A 12188-nucleotide genomic window follows, 5' to 3' on the forward strand; every position below is an offset into this window, starting at 1 on the left:
TAAAAGACAGCCTGGAAACGCACAACACTACTCTTTCCTAAATAAATAAATAAATAAATAAATCACAGGTTGAGATAAGGAGGAGTTTAATGAAACGTAAAAACAAACAACAATGAAATAAGCAAAGTCCATGTGGAAGCAAAAGAAGGCTCTCTCATGCTTCTTTGTGCCCCTTGCAAAGTCCAGTTCCAGTTGAGCCTGGGCTTTCCTGAACCCATCCCAACACAGCCTAGCAGCATCCCTATACTCCTCCCAGATTCCTCGTCCCTGCTTTCACCACACATGCATTTTCTTCTTGTTCCCCCGTTTGACCAGCAGGTCCCAGTTCAGCTGTGCTGGTATCTTGCTTTCCTTTCCTGGCTTTCTATACTTGGGTATGGAGAGCTCTTGTGCCCTAAGGAAAGCTTCCTTAAAGACCTGCCAGCTCTGCTCCGCTCCCTTGTCCTTAAGGTCAGATTCTCAGGGGGTTTTGCTGACCAATTCTCTGAAGAGCTGGATTTTGGCTTTCCTAAAACTAAGCTTTCTGTTTTTACTCTTTGTCCCACATCCCTCAGAAGTGTGAACTCCTCCATCTCATGGTCACTACAGCCCAGGCAGCCTCCAATCCTGATGCCACCAATTCAGTTTGCTCACGTTGGTGTGCAACAGGTCCAGCATTGCATCCCCCTGTTTGGGCTGTCTATTACCTGGCTCAGGAAGTTATCCTTGATGCATTCCAGGAGCCTCCTGGACTGCCTGCAGCTTACCGTGCTACTTCTCCAGCAGATGTCTGTGCTTGGAGTGCCCCAACACAGGGACCCCATCTGCAGCCATCAGGCCAGGTGTGAAGAGAACTGCCCCATGGTCAAGAAAAATTCTTGCCATTGCACCAGTCTCTCAGCCATGTATTTCTCAGATGGATTTTTCTGGCCAGATATCACTCCCTGTCACTGAAGGGACAAAGGAAAACACCATCTGTATGCCTGCTCTATCTACTGACCGCCTCAGTCCTCTGAAGTTATTGTTTGCCCTAAAGCTTCTCTCAGCAATTTCATCACTGCCAGCCTGAACTATCAGTAAAGAATAATGATCAGAGGGCCAAACCATGTCAGGAGGTTTTCTGGTAATGTCCCCAACTCAGGGCAGACAGTGCATAACAGGAAGGATTCCCTATCCCTATTCTCCATCTTTCTGAACACAGTGACCCAAAGGGACATTGGCACCAGGTTCCTTTCCGATGCAGCTGGCACATCTCCTCAGTGACTGCCACATTGTCCAGCATCGGCATCTTTATGAGAATCTTTTGGGAGACAGTATTCAAATCCTGTACTGCTTTTGGCTGGTAAGCAGCTAGCTCTACATAAAAGCCACTATCGAACTATCTGGTGGGTTGGTGACAAAAATATTGTGTGCACTGAGGTTTTAGCTATTGCTGACCACTGCTACCACAATATCAAGGTCTTCTCTGTTTTTTCATTGCTATCCTAGCAGGGAGGCTGAGGGTGAGCAACTGTTTTGGAGGGGACACAGCCAGGACAGTTACTTAAAACTGACTGAAGGGATATTCCCTACTATGTGGTGATGTGTTCAGCAATCAAATCTTGGAGTAAGAAGGAGGAAGGGGAGAAGTCAGGCGTTAAAGTGTTTGTCTTCAGAAATAACTGTTACATGTGACAAATCCCTTCTTTCCGAGAAGCAGCTATAAATCTGCCTGCTGGTGCAAAGTAGTGAAAATCCTTATGTTATTTTGCTTCTAAGGGCAGCTTTTCCTCTAAACCTATGATGGGATGCTACCTCTATGCAGCCTCCATTTCTAGGAGGAGCCCAGCTCCAAGCACTACTTTTGTTGGCCTGGTCCTCATCTCAGGACGCTGAGAGCAAACCTACAAGAAACCCAGGGTCCTAGAGCTTCCAGGGAAATCTCCTGCATCTGTATGCAGCACAGGGATTTTCTGTGCCAGCTGTGCCTGTGATGTATGCTGGGGGAAGGCGATGAGGAAACCAACATACAGCCAGGATCCACTTGTAACACCATTAGCCATTTATTAACTCATCCATTGACATGACTTCCACCTCTGATACCCACACCCTTGCTCAGGGAAGCCTAGGAGACTATGCCCTAACACCAATCACCTCAGTGCTTTCTGCTTCAGTTTCCCCTTTTTCCAAGTGGGAACGATGCTGATGATTTGACCTGTTCAGCTCTGGGAAGCCAGATGCCTCCAGGTGGGGGACGGAATGGAAAGAAAACTGAGTGAAGCACTCCTTCCCATATTCAGGACAACAGATGCCCCCCCTCTCAGCACAGCCTCCTGAGCAGAGAGCACTTCAAAGGTTTTTGTTGGCACTCCCAGTGCAGGCTAGTTCAGGATGAACTGTGGACTGTGCAGTGCACTCCATCACAGTGCTGGGCACAGGGGAAGCCCCACCACATCCTACACTCCTGCTACAGCCAGCCAGCCTTGGGGTGCAGGACAAGAAGAAGATTAAATCATCCTTGTTCTACTGAGAATGAGAGACAGTCTGTCTAGACGTATGATACAACACAGCTCAGCAGCTTTCTCTCTGAAGATCATCAGACTGATTCGAAAAGGCACTTCAGTGCATATCCCTTGAAGGTAGATACAGTTGGCAAGAGCCTTTAAAAGTGGATTCTTAGAAGAGAGTCAACAGAAAGCTGAGTTTCTGTGGCACCACAGCAGCACTCTCCTCCCTGGCAAAGGCAGTTGAGATCAGCACTGAGATCCTGTGCAGGAAGTCCCCCTGTGCCCCCATGCAGCATGACACCTAAGGCAAGTCAAAGCCATGGTATGGGTTCAGTCAGACAGTGCTGTCTTTGGAGTCTTCCCCATCCCAGCCAAGGGTCCGGATTGCAGGTGCTCAGCAAGAGGGCTGTTGGGATGCAGCCGAGAGAAACGTCCGAGCGTCCAGATGGGGAAGACATTGCGGTAGGCAGTGTAACTGATGGCACATGATTTGTTGAACACCCCAGCAATGTTCTCCTGAGAAAGACAGACAGCAGGGCGATGTGGGTGACAGGAAACCACAGCGTGTCCAGGACACAGCGCTGAGCTCATTACTTTCCTGAAGTCCTCCACCAAAAAACACACATGGCTTTTGATCGTATCATTACAAGGGCTACATGATGCCCAGGACATATGTATCACTGGGGAACAAACTGGAGAGATCAGAGGTGATCCACGTACCTGAGGCCAGTCACCATTGGGTAGTTGCTTATCAATCAACAGTTTGATGCCCCTTTCCAGCACACCAGTGTCAGGGTACCTGCAAAGCACAAGGGAGATATAATCACTTTTGTCATCTAGGCTGTCTGCATATCTACTTCAGGAGCTCAATCACCTCCAGTCTGCCTCAGGCTTAATTAAAGCATGCTGAGTACTTTGGGAAGGCCCCTTACAACTCCAGGGTAAAATGCATTTCTAATACAGCAGAATTACTCTAGGCTGGCGGTCTGCAATTGTGATCCAAACCTTTGCTTCCCCCCTCTCCTATAATCAGCAGCTTCACTGGCTGGACCACAACTCTGGTGTCATTGCAGGTGTGGAGTAACTAAAAAACACAATTGGGTGCAAGGCTCACACTAGCAGGACCCAGAGCCTTTGCCAGCTTTTCCACACAACCCAGCTGCTCTCTCCCATCTCACCAGACACTAAAAGAAATGCGAAGTCAGAAGCGGTGAAGGCTGCTCCTACCTGACAGCCATGAGCCCCAGCAGGGCCCAACATGTATTGTGGATCTGCGAGGAGGAACTCTGCACATAGGTGCGCTGCTCACATGACTCAAAGTCCTCTCCCCATCCACCATCTGTCATCTGCTTGGAGAGCAGGAACTGGCAGGCTCGGGCCACTTCTTTGCATGCCACCCTGCAGGGACAGGCAGAGAATCAGACAGGGCTAAGTACCAATGACAGCTAGCTAGTTTGCAGTTTTCCAGATGCAAACAGAAGCTGTGTTCTACTCTGCTCATGGCAGGGGTTGCTGCAAGAGCTGGAACTCAGGCATTGAGTGCTCTGGTCATATCACAGGTATCAGATTTGGAAGGAGCAGTAGCTGAGGCAGAAGAGCCCAGGGCTCCACCCAGACCCACCTCAGGGTCCCATCCCTGCCCAGAGCTGGAGCTGGAGGAACCAGCTGGCCCTTACTTACCCATCACGGTACACATGCTGCATACTGGCAAATGCCTCCAGACCAAACCAGGTTCCATATGTGAAGCAAACTCCCCAGCTCCTAGGCCAGAGGGAAAATCAGTGCAAGGACCAGGGCAGAGGCAGGCTCTGACACTGCTGTATGCGCAGCCAAAATAGACACAGGCAGAGCAACAGCTTGTGTGCCCTATGGCCTAACTTTGCCCAGCACCACCAGCACCTGCTCCCAGATCGCTTAGACTGGAGGAGTTGGATCCACCCCAACCCCTAAAGGAGATCAGCTACCTACATGCTATTCTCACATACACTACCAGTCATGAAAGATGCTTGTGGTCCCTCTCATGATGGGGCAGTCAGGGGAGAAATGGGCAGCTGTGAGCACTGCTTACCCTTCCCATGACCCATCAGCTCGCTGCGTCTTGCGACAGAAGTCCAGGCCCTTCTGCAGAGTCTCTCTGGTCAGAAGAAAAAACAGCTCAAACTCAGTGTCTGCTTCATTAGTGGTACTCATTATTACCTCTGAAGATTTTAAGGGTCCCATGATTAGAGGGAAGAGAAAGCAGACAGATGACCCCATTCAAAATTTTAGAGTCAAATCATGCTCTACATGGGTACTTTTCTGCCACGTGCCAGCATACAACCAGGGGACCTGGCCTACAGCTGGCTGCAAGATCAAGGCAATCGCTAAGTCATCCGGCATGCTCATTCTCTATTGATTTTCCACAGCTTGATCCCAAACAGATGCCCAGTGGGATTAGGCTCTAGGATCCTGAGGGAGAGCTCTGGTTCGTATGTAACCAACATCCCACATCAAACATGCCAGTGTCCTTTCCAGGGGCTGCTCCATGCCACTGCAGAGGCCCAGGCAAGACAGGGCTTAGCAGGTACTGTGCCAGCAAAAGACACAGCAACCAGCATGGACCACTATTTTCATCCCCACCCAACTCTCAACCTTACCTGATCTCTGGGGCTCTGTGCTCAGGATACACATTTTGGAAGTGTCTCAGTGCCTGCATGACAGCTGATGTGCATTCCACATAGGTGTAGTCAATCATGATGTCACCTGTCAGCAGGAGAAGGATACTAGTGAAAGAGACCCTCTCCTGGGCAGCAAACTGAGCCGCACACTGCCGGTCTCTCCCCAAGACCCACAGCACATGCAGGCCACAGAGGGTCCTTGGGCAAGACCTGCCCCTTCACAGTGGGCAGGGCAAACAAGCCTACACAGCTCCTCTTACCAAACACTTCTGAGGGGTTCAGCAGCTCCAGCAAGTGGCCTCCTCTCTTGGTTTCATATGTGGCAAAGCCTCCATCTGAGTTCCTCATGCTCAGTAACTGCCCAGACAAGCAGAGAGAAAGGATGGGGCTGGCTCACAGGCAGTACCACTCCAGTCTGGCCCCAAGCAAGTTGTAAGGACAAAGTCAGATCCACATAGGTTGGTAAATGTCCCTAACCACACTGACAGTTAGATCTCCAATCCAGATCATCACCTCAAATGGCTTTGTACAGACTTAGCAATACCACATCTAGGCACTCATCAGCCTTTCACTTCTCTTATTTTAGCTCTTTTTACCTGCCTGCATTTCCCTCGATCCTAATCTTTGTAACACTTACCACATTCACAGCATCAAAGAGGCGTTCAGTTGGGACAGGGTTGGCTATGAAGGGACACTTCTCCTGTAGCAGCATAATCGACTTCAGTCCCTCTGCTGTGCAGTCTGCCACAATCCAGCCACAGTCCCGTGTGCTGAAGGGAAAGCCACCCTAGGGAGATAAAGAATGACTCAGCACCATCCTCTGGACTTGCTCTGTTCTTGCACAGGGGAAAGTAGTGTCTCTCATGCCCCCACGCCCCTCTGCCCAAATCTCAGCTCTGTGTATGCACCCATTGGAGTCCAGCTCCAGCCATCGCACCTTGTTCATATGGCGGTAATATTTCTGGTAGTCAGGTGGGTTCTCTGGGATCTACAGAAGACAAGAAACAAGAAGGACAGATTGAAGCTGCCCAGCTGAAAGGTCATGGCTTTAAACAATCACACATGCAGAGCTCTTTGCAACTGCTCACCATCTGTCCTTCACTGAGGGAGGCAGACAGGGAAAGAGATCAGCTGTGAAGCGGGGAATGCTGAAGAAAAATCACATTTTGGCCTCGCACCAGCATGTGCTGATAAAGCCCCTTCTCAAGAGCTTTCCTGACAGGGAGCCACCTGCTTTCAAGGGCCTCACTGACAGCACCATGACTAAGATGTACAATTGCACCTACACCAGGCTGCTAGACAGCAAGATCTGAGCTGTGCAGTCACTGGGGAAGGAGGCTGGGTTCCCAGAAAGGTGCTTCAAATGCATGGCACCAGCAAGGAGAATGGGGAAAAGAAGTCTAAGCTCTCAGTTTTCCAGACTCTCTCAGCCCAAGGCAGACAATTTAAACATCCCACAGGACATCTGACAGGGCCTGGGGCTGGCCAAGGTCCTGGCTAAGCTGCAAAGATGATTCCCAGCAAAAGGGCACAGGAATGTCCCGGGGACATTGCTAGTCTAGCCCTACAGGCAAGCTCTTCATACAACACAGGTATCCAGCAAGGCTCTCACAAGAAGCCAAGACTGCATAGCCAGCATTGCAGAGACAACCAACTCAGCTTACCTGGGTGAACCTAAGAAACTCATGGGCGTTCTGAAGGCAGGACATAAACTCAGGTATCTTCTGGGCTTCTGCCTAGAAACAGAGATGCACAGTCAGCAAGGAGTTCTGGCCACAAAATATGTCCCTTGGGAAGAAGAGGATATACTAGGACTTTGCTGACCTCAGTGCCATTAACACCTGCTCCTTGTGTAGCCCTTCCTGCAGGTTTGCATTCATCCTTTGCTTACTACGTTCATAACAAACCTCTCTAATGAGAACTATGTGCTGTTGCTTGCTTCACTGAGAGAGATATTTGCATGGCCACGTGAGGGGCTTATTCGAGCTATCACATTACCCTCCACAACACATGCCCACCACAACTCTTTCTGCCCTTATGCTGGAGATCAGTCCTGCATGCTATTCCTGACAAACAGGAATGCTCTGGGGCCAAGCAGAGCAAGGAGCAAGAAACAGGGTTTTACTACAAGACTGCAGCAACAAATAAATCTAATCCGGCCCATTCCGCTGGCATTGTGACCTGCTTCAAAAGCAGCTGGCAGAGAAGGGCTGTACTATAGTAATGGACAGCCTGCCTACCACAGCTGAGGGGCTTTCTGTGGAGAATGTTCCCTTGATGCAGCTGTATCACGCGATACCATAATCAGCACAGCAGAAGCATAAGGGGATGTGCAGTAAAAGCCCCTCGTATTTGAAGATGCACCACGATGCTGTCTTTTGTCAAGGCACTGTGCAAACTTGAGGGGCATCTTACCTCCAGGAAGGCCTGGATGGCAAAGGCAGTGTCCCAGAGCTGGGATCCGTTTGTACCCTGAAAGACAGTGAATGGTGAAGGTCAAGTTGCCACTGACACCTGTGGGGACTCCAGGACAGCGTACTCCTCCTGCATTAGCCCCTCTGTTCCCTCCATCCTGCATCTTGGTTTTATGTCACTTAGCACCACAGCTGCTGTGCTGGCACTGAGGGGTGGAATGCAGAAGCTCACAAAAAGCAGAGGGACAGGAAATGAGAAAGCTGCCTTAGCCTGCTGTGTGCACAGAAAGAACAGGAGAGATCAACATTTATGAGCAAAGGGACGCAACAGCCACAAGATTAGCTCAGTCTGCATGCACTATCAGAGCCTCTGAGCAGTAGGGCAGGCAGCGGACCATCTTTCTCCTTCCCTTCTCCCAGGACTCACAGGAATAAAGGGGATAGAGACCTACAGCTGCCCCCCCAGCCAATGGCCAGAAAGGCAAACAAGTGAAACACACACAATGCACTCCCGGCACTGCCAGGCAGACAAGGCCGACAGACACTGAAAATGAGCTATCCCATCCCAGAGGCAGCTTCAGCAAGCCAGGATCTCTCTTGGCCTCTCTGGCATCCAACAGCATCTCACCTGCATCTTCATGCCATCGAGGCCCAGCCTGTGGGAAGAGAAAACACAGCGCTGCAGCGCAGGCATAGCAAGAGCAGCAGGAAGGGGGCTGGGAGCTATGGCGTGCCAACATCACAGGGATCAGAACCCCGTGCCATGAGAGGTGGGTCACACACATCGTTACCAGAGATAGTCGGGGATCCTGGAAACATGCTCCTGAAAAGCTGGTGAATTCTCCCCATCCACAAACCAGCGAACCAACATGTTGATGGTCTTGGAAATCTGCCGAGAGCATCACTGTCATTGCTCTAGGTGTAGCACTTTCCAGCCCCAGACACATGCACCGCTATCACCCAGCACACATCCATCTAGAGGTCCTGGGCTTCACTCTGACAACTCCATCTATGGCATCGCTCTAAGTATAGCTGAGACAGCTCAGCAAGTGCCACAACGTTACTTCAGGGATTATCTTCACATCGTGTCCCTGAACCACAAGGAGAGGTACCCCTTACTAGGACTACAGCTGTTCCCACACTTTCTGCCTTTCCTGTGTCCTGTTAGCACTAAAGTCTTCAGCATTATGAACAGCAGGAGTTGTGTCTGAGCACAAGACAGAGGTTATGGTTACACACCACAGCTGCAAAGGGCTGTAGAACCCCGCGCTAGTTCTTGGCTAGAGCCAAGGGCAGGAATTTGACAGGATCAGTATCAAGTGGCCTACCGGACCAATGCTGATACACTTGGTGAATCTGTCATCAGCTTTGATGTGGTCATACAGCTCTGTGATGGCTCGCTGCCGCAGGTAGGTGCTATGGTGGGCTTCGTACACATTCATGACAGCTGGAACATAAAGTGACACGCGGTGAAATATTCACACCATGTGGCTGCCTCCAATTGCTGTGGCTGGCTGCACAACCGCTCACATGATGACCAAACACGGAAAGAATGGGAACTGCTGTGCTTCATGATGGCTTGAAGACTAGGGCACAAGGCCCTGCTGCTGTAATGAAACTCAAGGCCCAAGGATCACACAGCCCTTCCTTTCCAGCTCCAAGGCACTGCCAGTAGCTAACAGCAGACCTTGAAGGGCCCTCACGGTACAGGACAGCTTCAGTTCCACCACCAGCCCACTAAATGGTGGTCCCATGTCAAGGGCCCTTCTATCTCATCCAGCATCACGCTCACCATAGGCGATTCCCAGTAGCCAGCTATGTGGGGTGTATACATCACAGGAAGCCACGTTGTTCCTCTGGGCTGGCCAGTCGATGCTGGCGTAGTCTTGCACATACAGCTCCTGGCAAAAGACAATACAGGTGATCAGCCTGGCAAGCTGGGAACAAATACCCAGAGACAGCTTGCTGCATGAGGTCCTCTGCCCAGACTGCTTTGTCCATGCAGGCATGAGAGATGCTGCTTCATGTGCCAGAGGCTGGCCCCAGCGACACGGCAGGCACAGCAAGCAGCCAAGGAGCCAAGTGTTCTCTCTGGGGAGCCCCTGCAGGGCCAGCTCCTCACCTGCTGCAAGCTCCGGATGAGTTCATCCTCTTCTGCTGACAGACGCTTGGCATAACAGTAGCTCATGGGGAGGTAGACCTGGCGGCAGTGGCACCAGAGCCTGGATGGATGGGCTGGGAACCACGTAGGAAGCAGCCTATTTGCAATGGAGAGGGCGCTCCTGTGAGCAACAGGAAGGGCCAAGGGAGACACACAGAGGTGCTGTGCTAGCAGGATGCGAGGGGCCCCCGTGACAGGCTTTCTGCTGCTGGTACAGCTGCAGAAAATACGAGAACACCCACACAGATTGGCTCTGCTCCCACTCTTCATGGGTGAGCCCTTCATGCTAGCACCAGCAGATACTGCTCCTGGCCCAGTTCAGGCAGAGAGCACCCCAGGTTCAGAGAGGAGGGAGAGCCAGTTCAAGGGCCCCTCTCTTCTCCACATTACTTTGAAGGTGGAGTTGCAGAATGACAGCTGAACGCATCCCATGACAAAGCTCCAGCAGTCCTTGGTACTGTGAAGCCCCTGACCTTCCCATAGAAAATTACATACGCTTTTCCTTTCTGACACCCAATGACCACTAAGGGCCCTCTGAGCAACCACAGAAGGTTACAGCTGGCAGCCTTATACACAGTAAGCTCTGTGCTGTTAGGCTCAGTTCTCCTTGGTCACAAGAGCAAAGGACCTGTGGATAAAACCAACAGGGCTGAGCTCTTGCATATCTCCCTGGTGCAGCATTTGGTGCTGCATGCCCATCGGTTGCTCCCAGCAGCCAGGCAGCCTGAACAGAGCCTGCTCTGGGCCCAGCACAGCTTGGACAGCTATGGGCTGAGACCAGTGGCAGGATTGATGACATCCCTGCACCCACAGCATGTACCACATCTCCGGGAGCAGCGTGTTCATCCCCTCCCAGCTGTAGACGTTGAGGATAGCCAGCCAAAACTTCCCCCAAGATGGGATCCCCACAGCACCTCCTGCAGAGACAGATCAGGGCTTTCAGTGATGCAGCTGTGCCCGCTCCCTTCTTTCCCCCACATCCCAGCGTTTGTCTCTCCCCGCGTTCAGGAGCATGCTGCACAGACACATGCCTCCAAAAAAAGGCAGGCAGCAGAAAACAAAGCATCATTCCCCATCGCTGGGTGAAGATGTCGATACCACTCAGGGCAAACAGCTCCTCTGCCACCCACTGCCCGAGCAGCTGGGCACAGCCGCGCTGACCTTTGCTGTGCAGGTTGATGCGGGCCCTCACGATGTCGGGGTCATCCGGGCCAAGCCCCAGGATCCTCAGGGCTACGTAGTTGAGAGCTGTGCCAAACACCGTCGATTTGTCTTCCACGTGCCTGCCACACACACACACACCCACACGCAGCACAGCGTCAGACACGGCCGATGCACGGGGCTGAAGCAGAACGGCCGCGAGAGAGACCCGAGTGCCGCCATCCCGGATAACCCCCCCGCTACTCACAGACCCCAGCCGCCGTCTGGGAGCTGCACGGAGCGCAGGTAGCGCACCATCTCCCTGCGGAAGCCGTCGGGCAGCGGGATGCGGGCGATGTGGCAGACGATCAGCAGCCCTGCGAGCACAGGAGCGACGGTCACACTGAGCCGAGCGCGGCGCGGCCGGAAGCGCGGCAGAACCCACCTGGCAGCAGGAAAAGCGGCCCCCCGTAATCGCCGGCCCAGTGACCGTCCTCGGCTTGCAGCGTGGCGTAGAATCGCATGCCGTTGCGGGCGGCCTCCCGAGCCGTGCCGGCGGCCGGCAGCGTCCGCAGCAGCTCGTCCTGCGGGGGAGATCGTGCCGTAGCTCAGTCGGGAGCCCCGCGCCGCGCCCCGCGCCCTCCGCCCCGCGGCCCCGCACCGTGTCCAGGCCAAGGCTGTGCGCCTCCAGCGCCGTCTGCGCCCGCCGCCCTTCGCTCGCCGCCTCGTCCTCGCCGCCGTCATCCAGGTAGCACCAGCGCTGCCGGCCGCCCTCGCAGCGCAGCCGCCAGGAGGGTAGCGCCGTGGCTGCCTCCGTGCGCCACGGACCGCCGCGCCGCCGCACCACCCTATGAGCACGGGGATGGGGATTATGAGGATGGGGGTGATGGACAGGGAGATGGGGATGATGGGCAAAGGGATAGGGATGGTGGGCACGGGGACAGGGATGGTGGGCACGGGGATGATGAACACTCACCCGTCCGCTGCCATCGCCACCGGTGCTGTCAAGAACGGGACCGGGATGGGGCCGAGACCGCGCTATCCTGAGCCGAGATGGCCTCACGGAAGGCCGCCAATGGGCCCGTGGCACCGCCGCGAGCCCGCCCATAACCCGCCCCGAGCCCGCCCCTATCCCCGCCCCGGACCGCACCGCGGGTGGAGCGGAGTGCCGCCTGCAACGCGCAGGGGCGGGGCGCAGCCTCTCCAGGGCGAAGGTGGTGCAGGCGCGCGGTTCGGTGCGGCTGCGGAGGGGGATCCGAACGGTGTCCATCCACGGACCCGCCCTACTGCAGCTCCGCGGAGCCCCGCATGGGGGCGGTGACCGCAGAGTCGCGTCCTCGAGTCTCTCCCT

The 12188-nt window shown here is 53.5% G+C and overlaps 1 protein-coding gene across 1 annotated transcript; it reads right to left on the reverse strand.

The window, feature by feature from the left end:
* Window positions 1–1997: 1997 nt before the first annotated feature.
* LSS (lanosterol synthase) lies at window positions 1998–11396 on the reverse strand. Its single transcript, XM_042874729.1, has 20 exons — window positions 11283–11396; window positions 11106–11214; window positions 10859–10980; window positions 10518–10614; window positions 9659–9794; window positions 9329–9437; window positions 8865–8983; window positions 8328–8425; window positions 8165–8192; window positions 7538–7594; window positions 6787–6858; window positions 6060–6110; window positions 5760–5909; window positions 5383–5479; window positions 5102–5207; window positions 4534–4599; window positions 4146–4226; window positions 3693–3863; window positions 3186–3264; window positions 1998–2981 (listed from the first exon to the last, which is right to left on the reverse strand). Exons 1-20 carry the CDS (start codon window positions 11359–11361, stop codon window positions 2796–2798), a joined length of 2013 nt encoding a protein of 670 aa, XP_042730663.1. The 5' UTR covers window positions 11362–11396; the 3' UTR covers window positions 1998–2795.
* Window positions 11397–12188: the final 792 nt, after the last annotated feature.

The sequence above is a fragment of the Lagopus leucura genome, unplaced genomic scaffold (assembly GCF_019238085.1).
Source record: "Lagopus leucura isolate 7727_CA_CO unplaced genomic scaffold, USGS_WTPT01 Super-Scaffold_100012, whole genome shotgun sequence".
In the NCBI taxonomy this organism is placed as follows: domain Eukaryota; kingdom Metazoa; phylum Chordata; class Aves; order Galliformes; family Phasianidae; genus Lagopus; species Lagopus leucura.

Coding starts and splice junctions, on each gene's coding strand:
- LSS (XM_042874729.1), bottom strand. CDS start 11,361: ATGCGATTCTACGCCACGCTGCAAGCCGAGGACGGTCACTGGGCCGGC. Junction 8,984..9,328: donor GCTACTGGGAATCGCCTATG/GTGAGCGTGATG, acceptor TTTATGTTCCAG/CTGTCATGAATGTGTACGAA. Junction 4,227..4,533: donor GCTGATGGGTCATGGGAAGG/GTAAGCAGTGCT, acceptor CCTCTGGCCTAG/GAGCTGGGGAGTTTGCTTCA.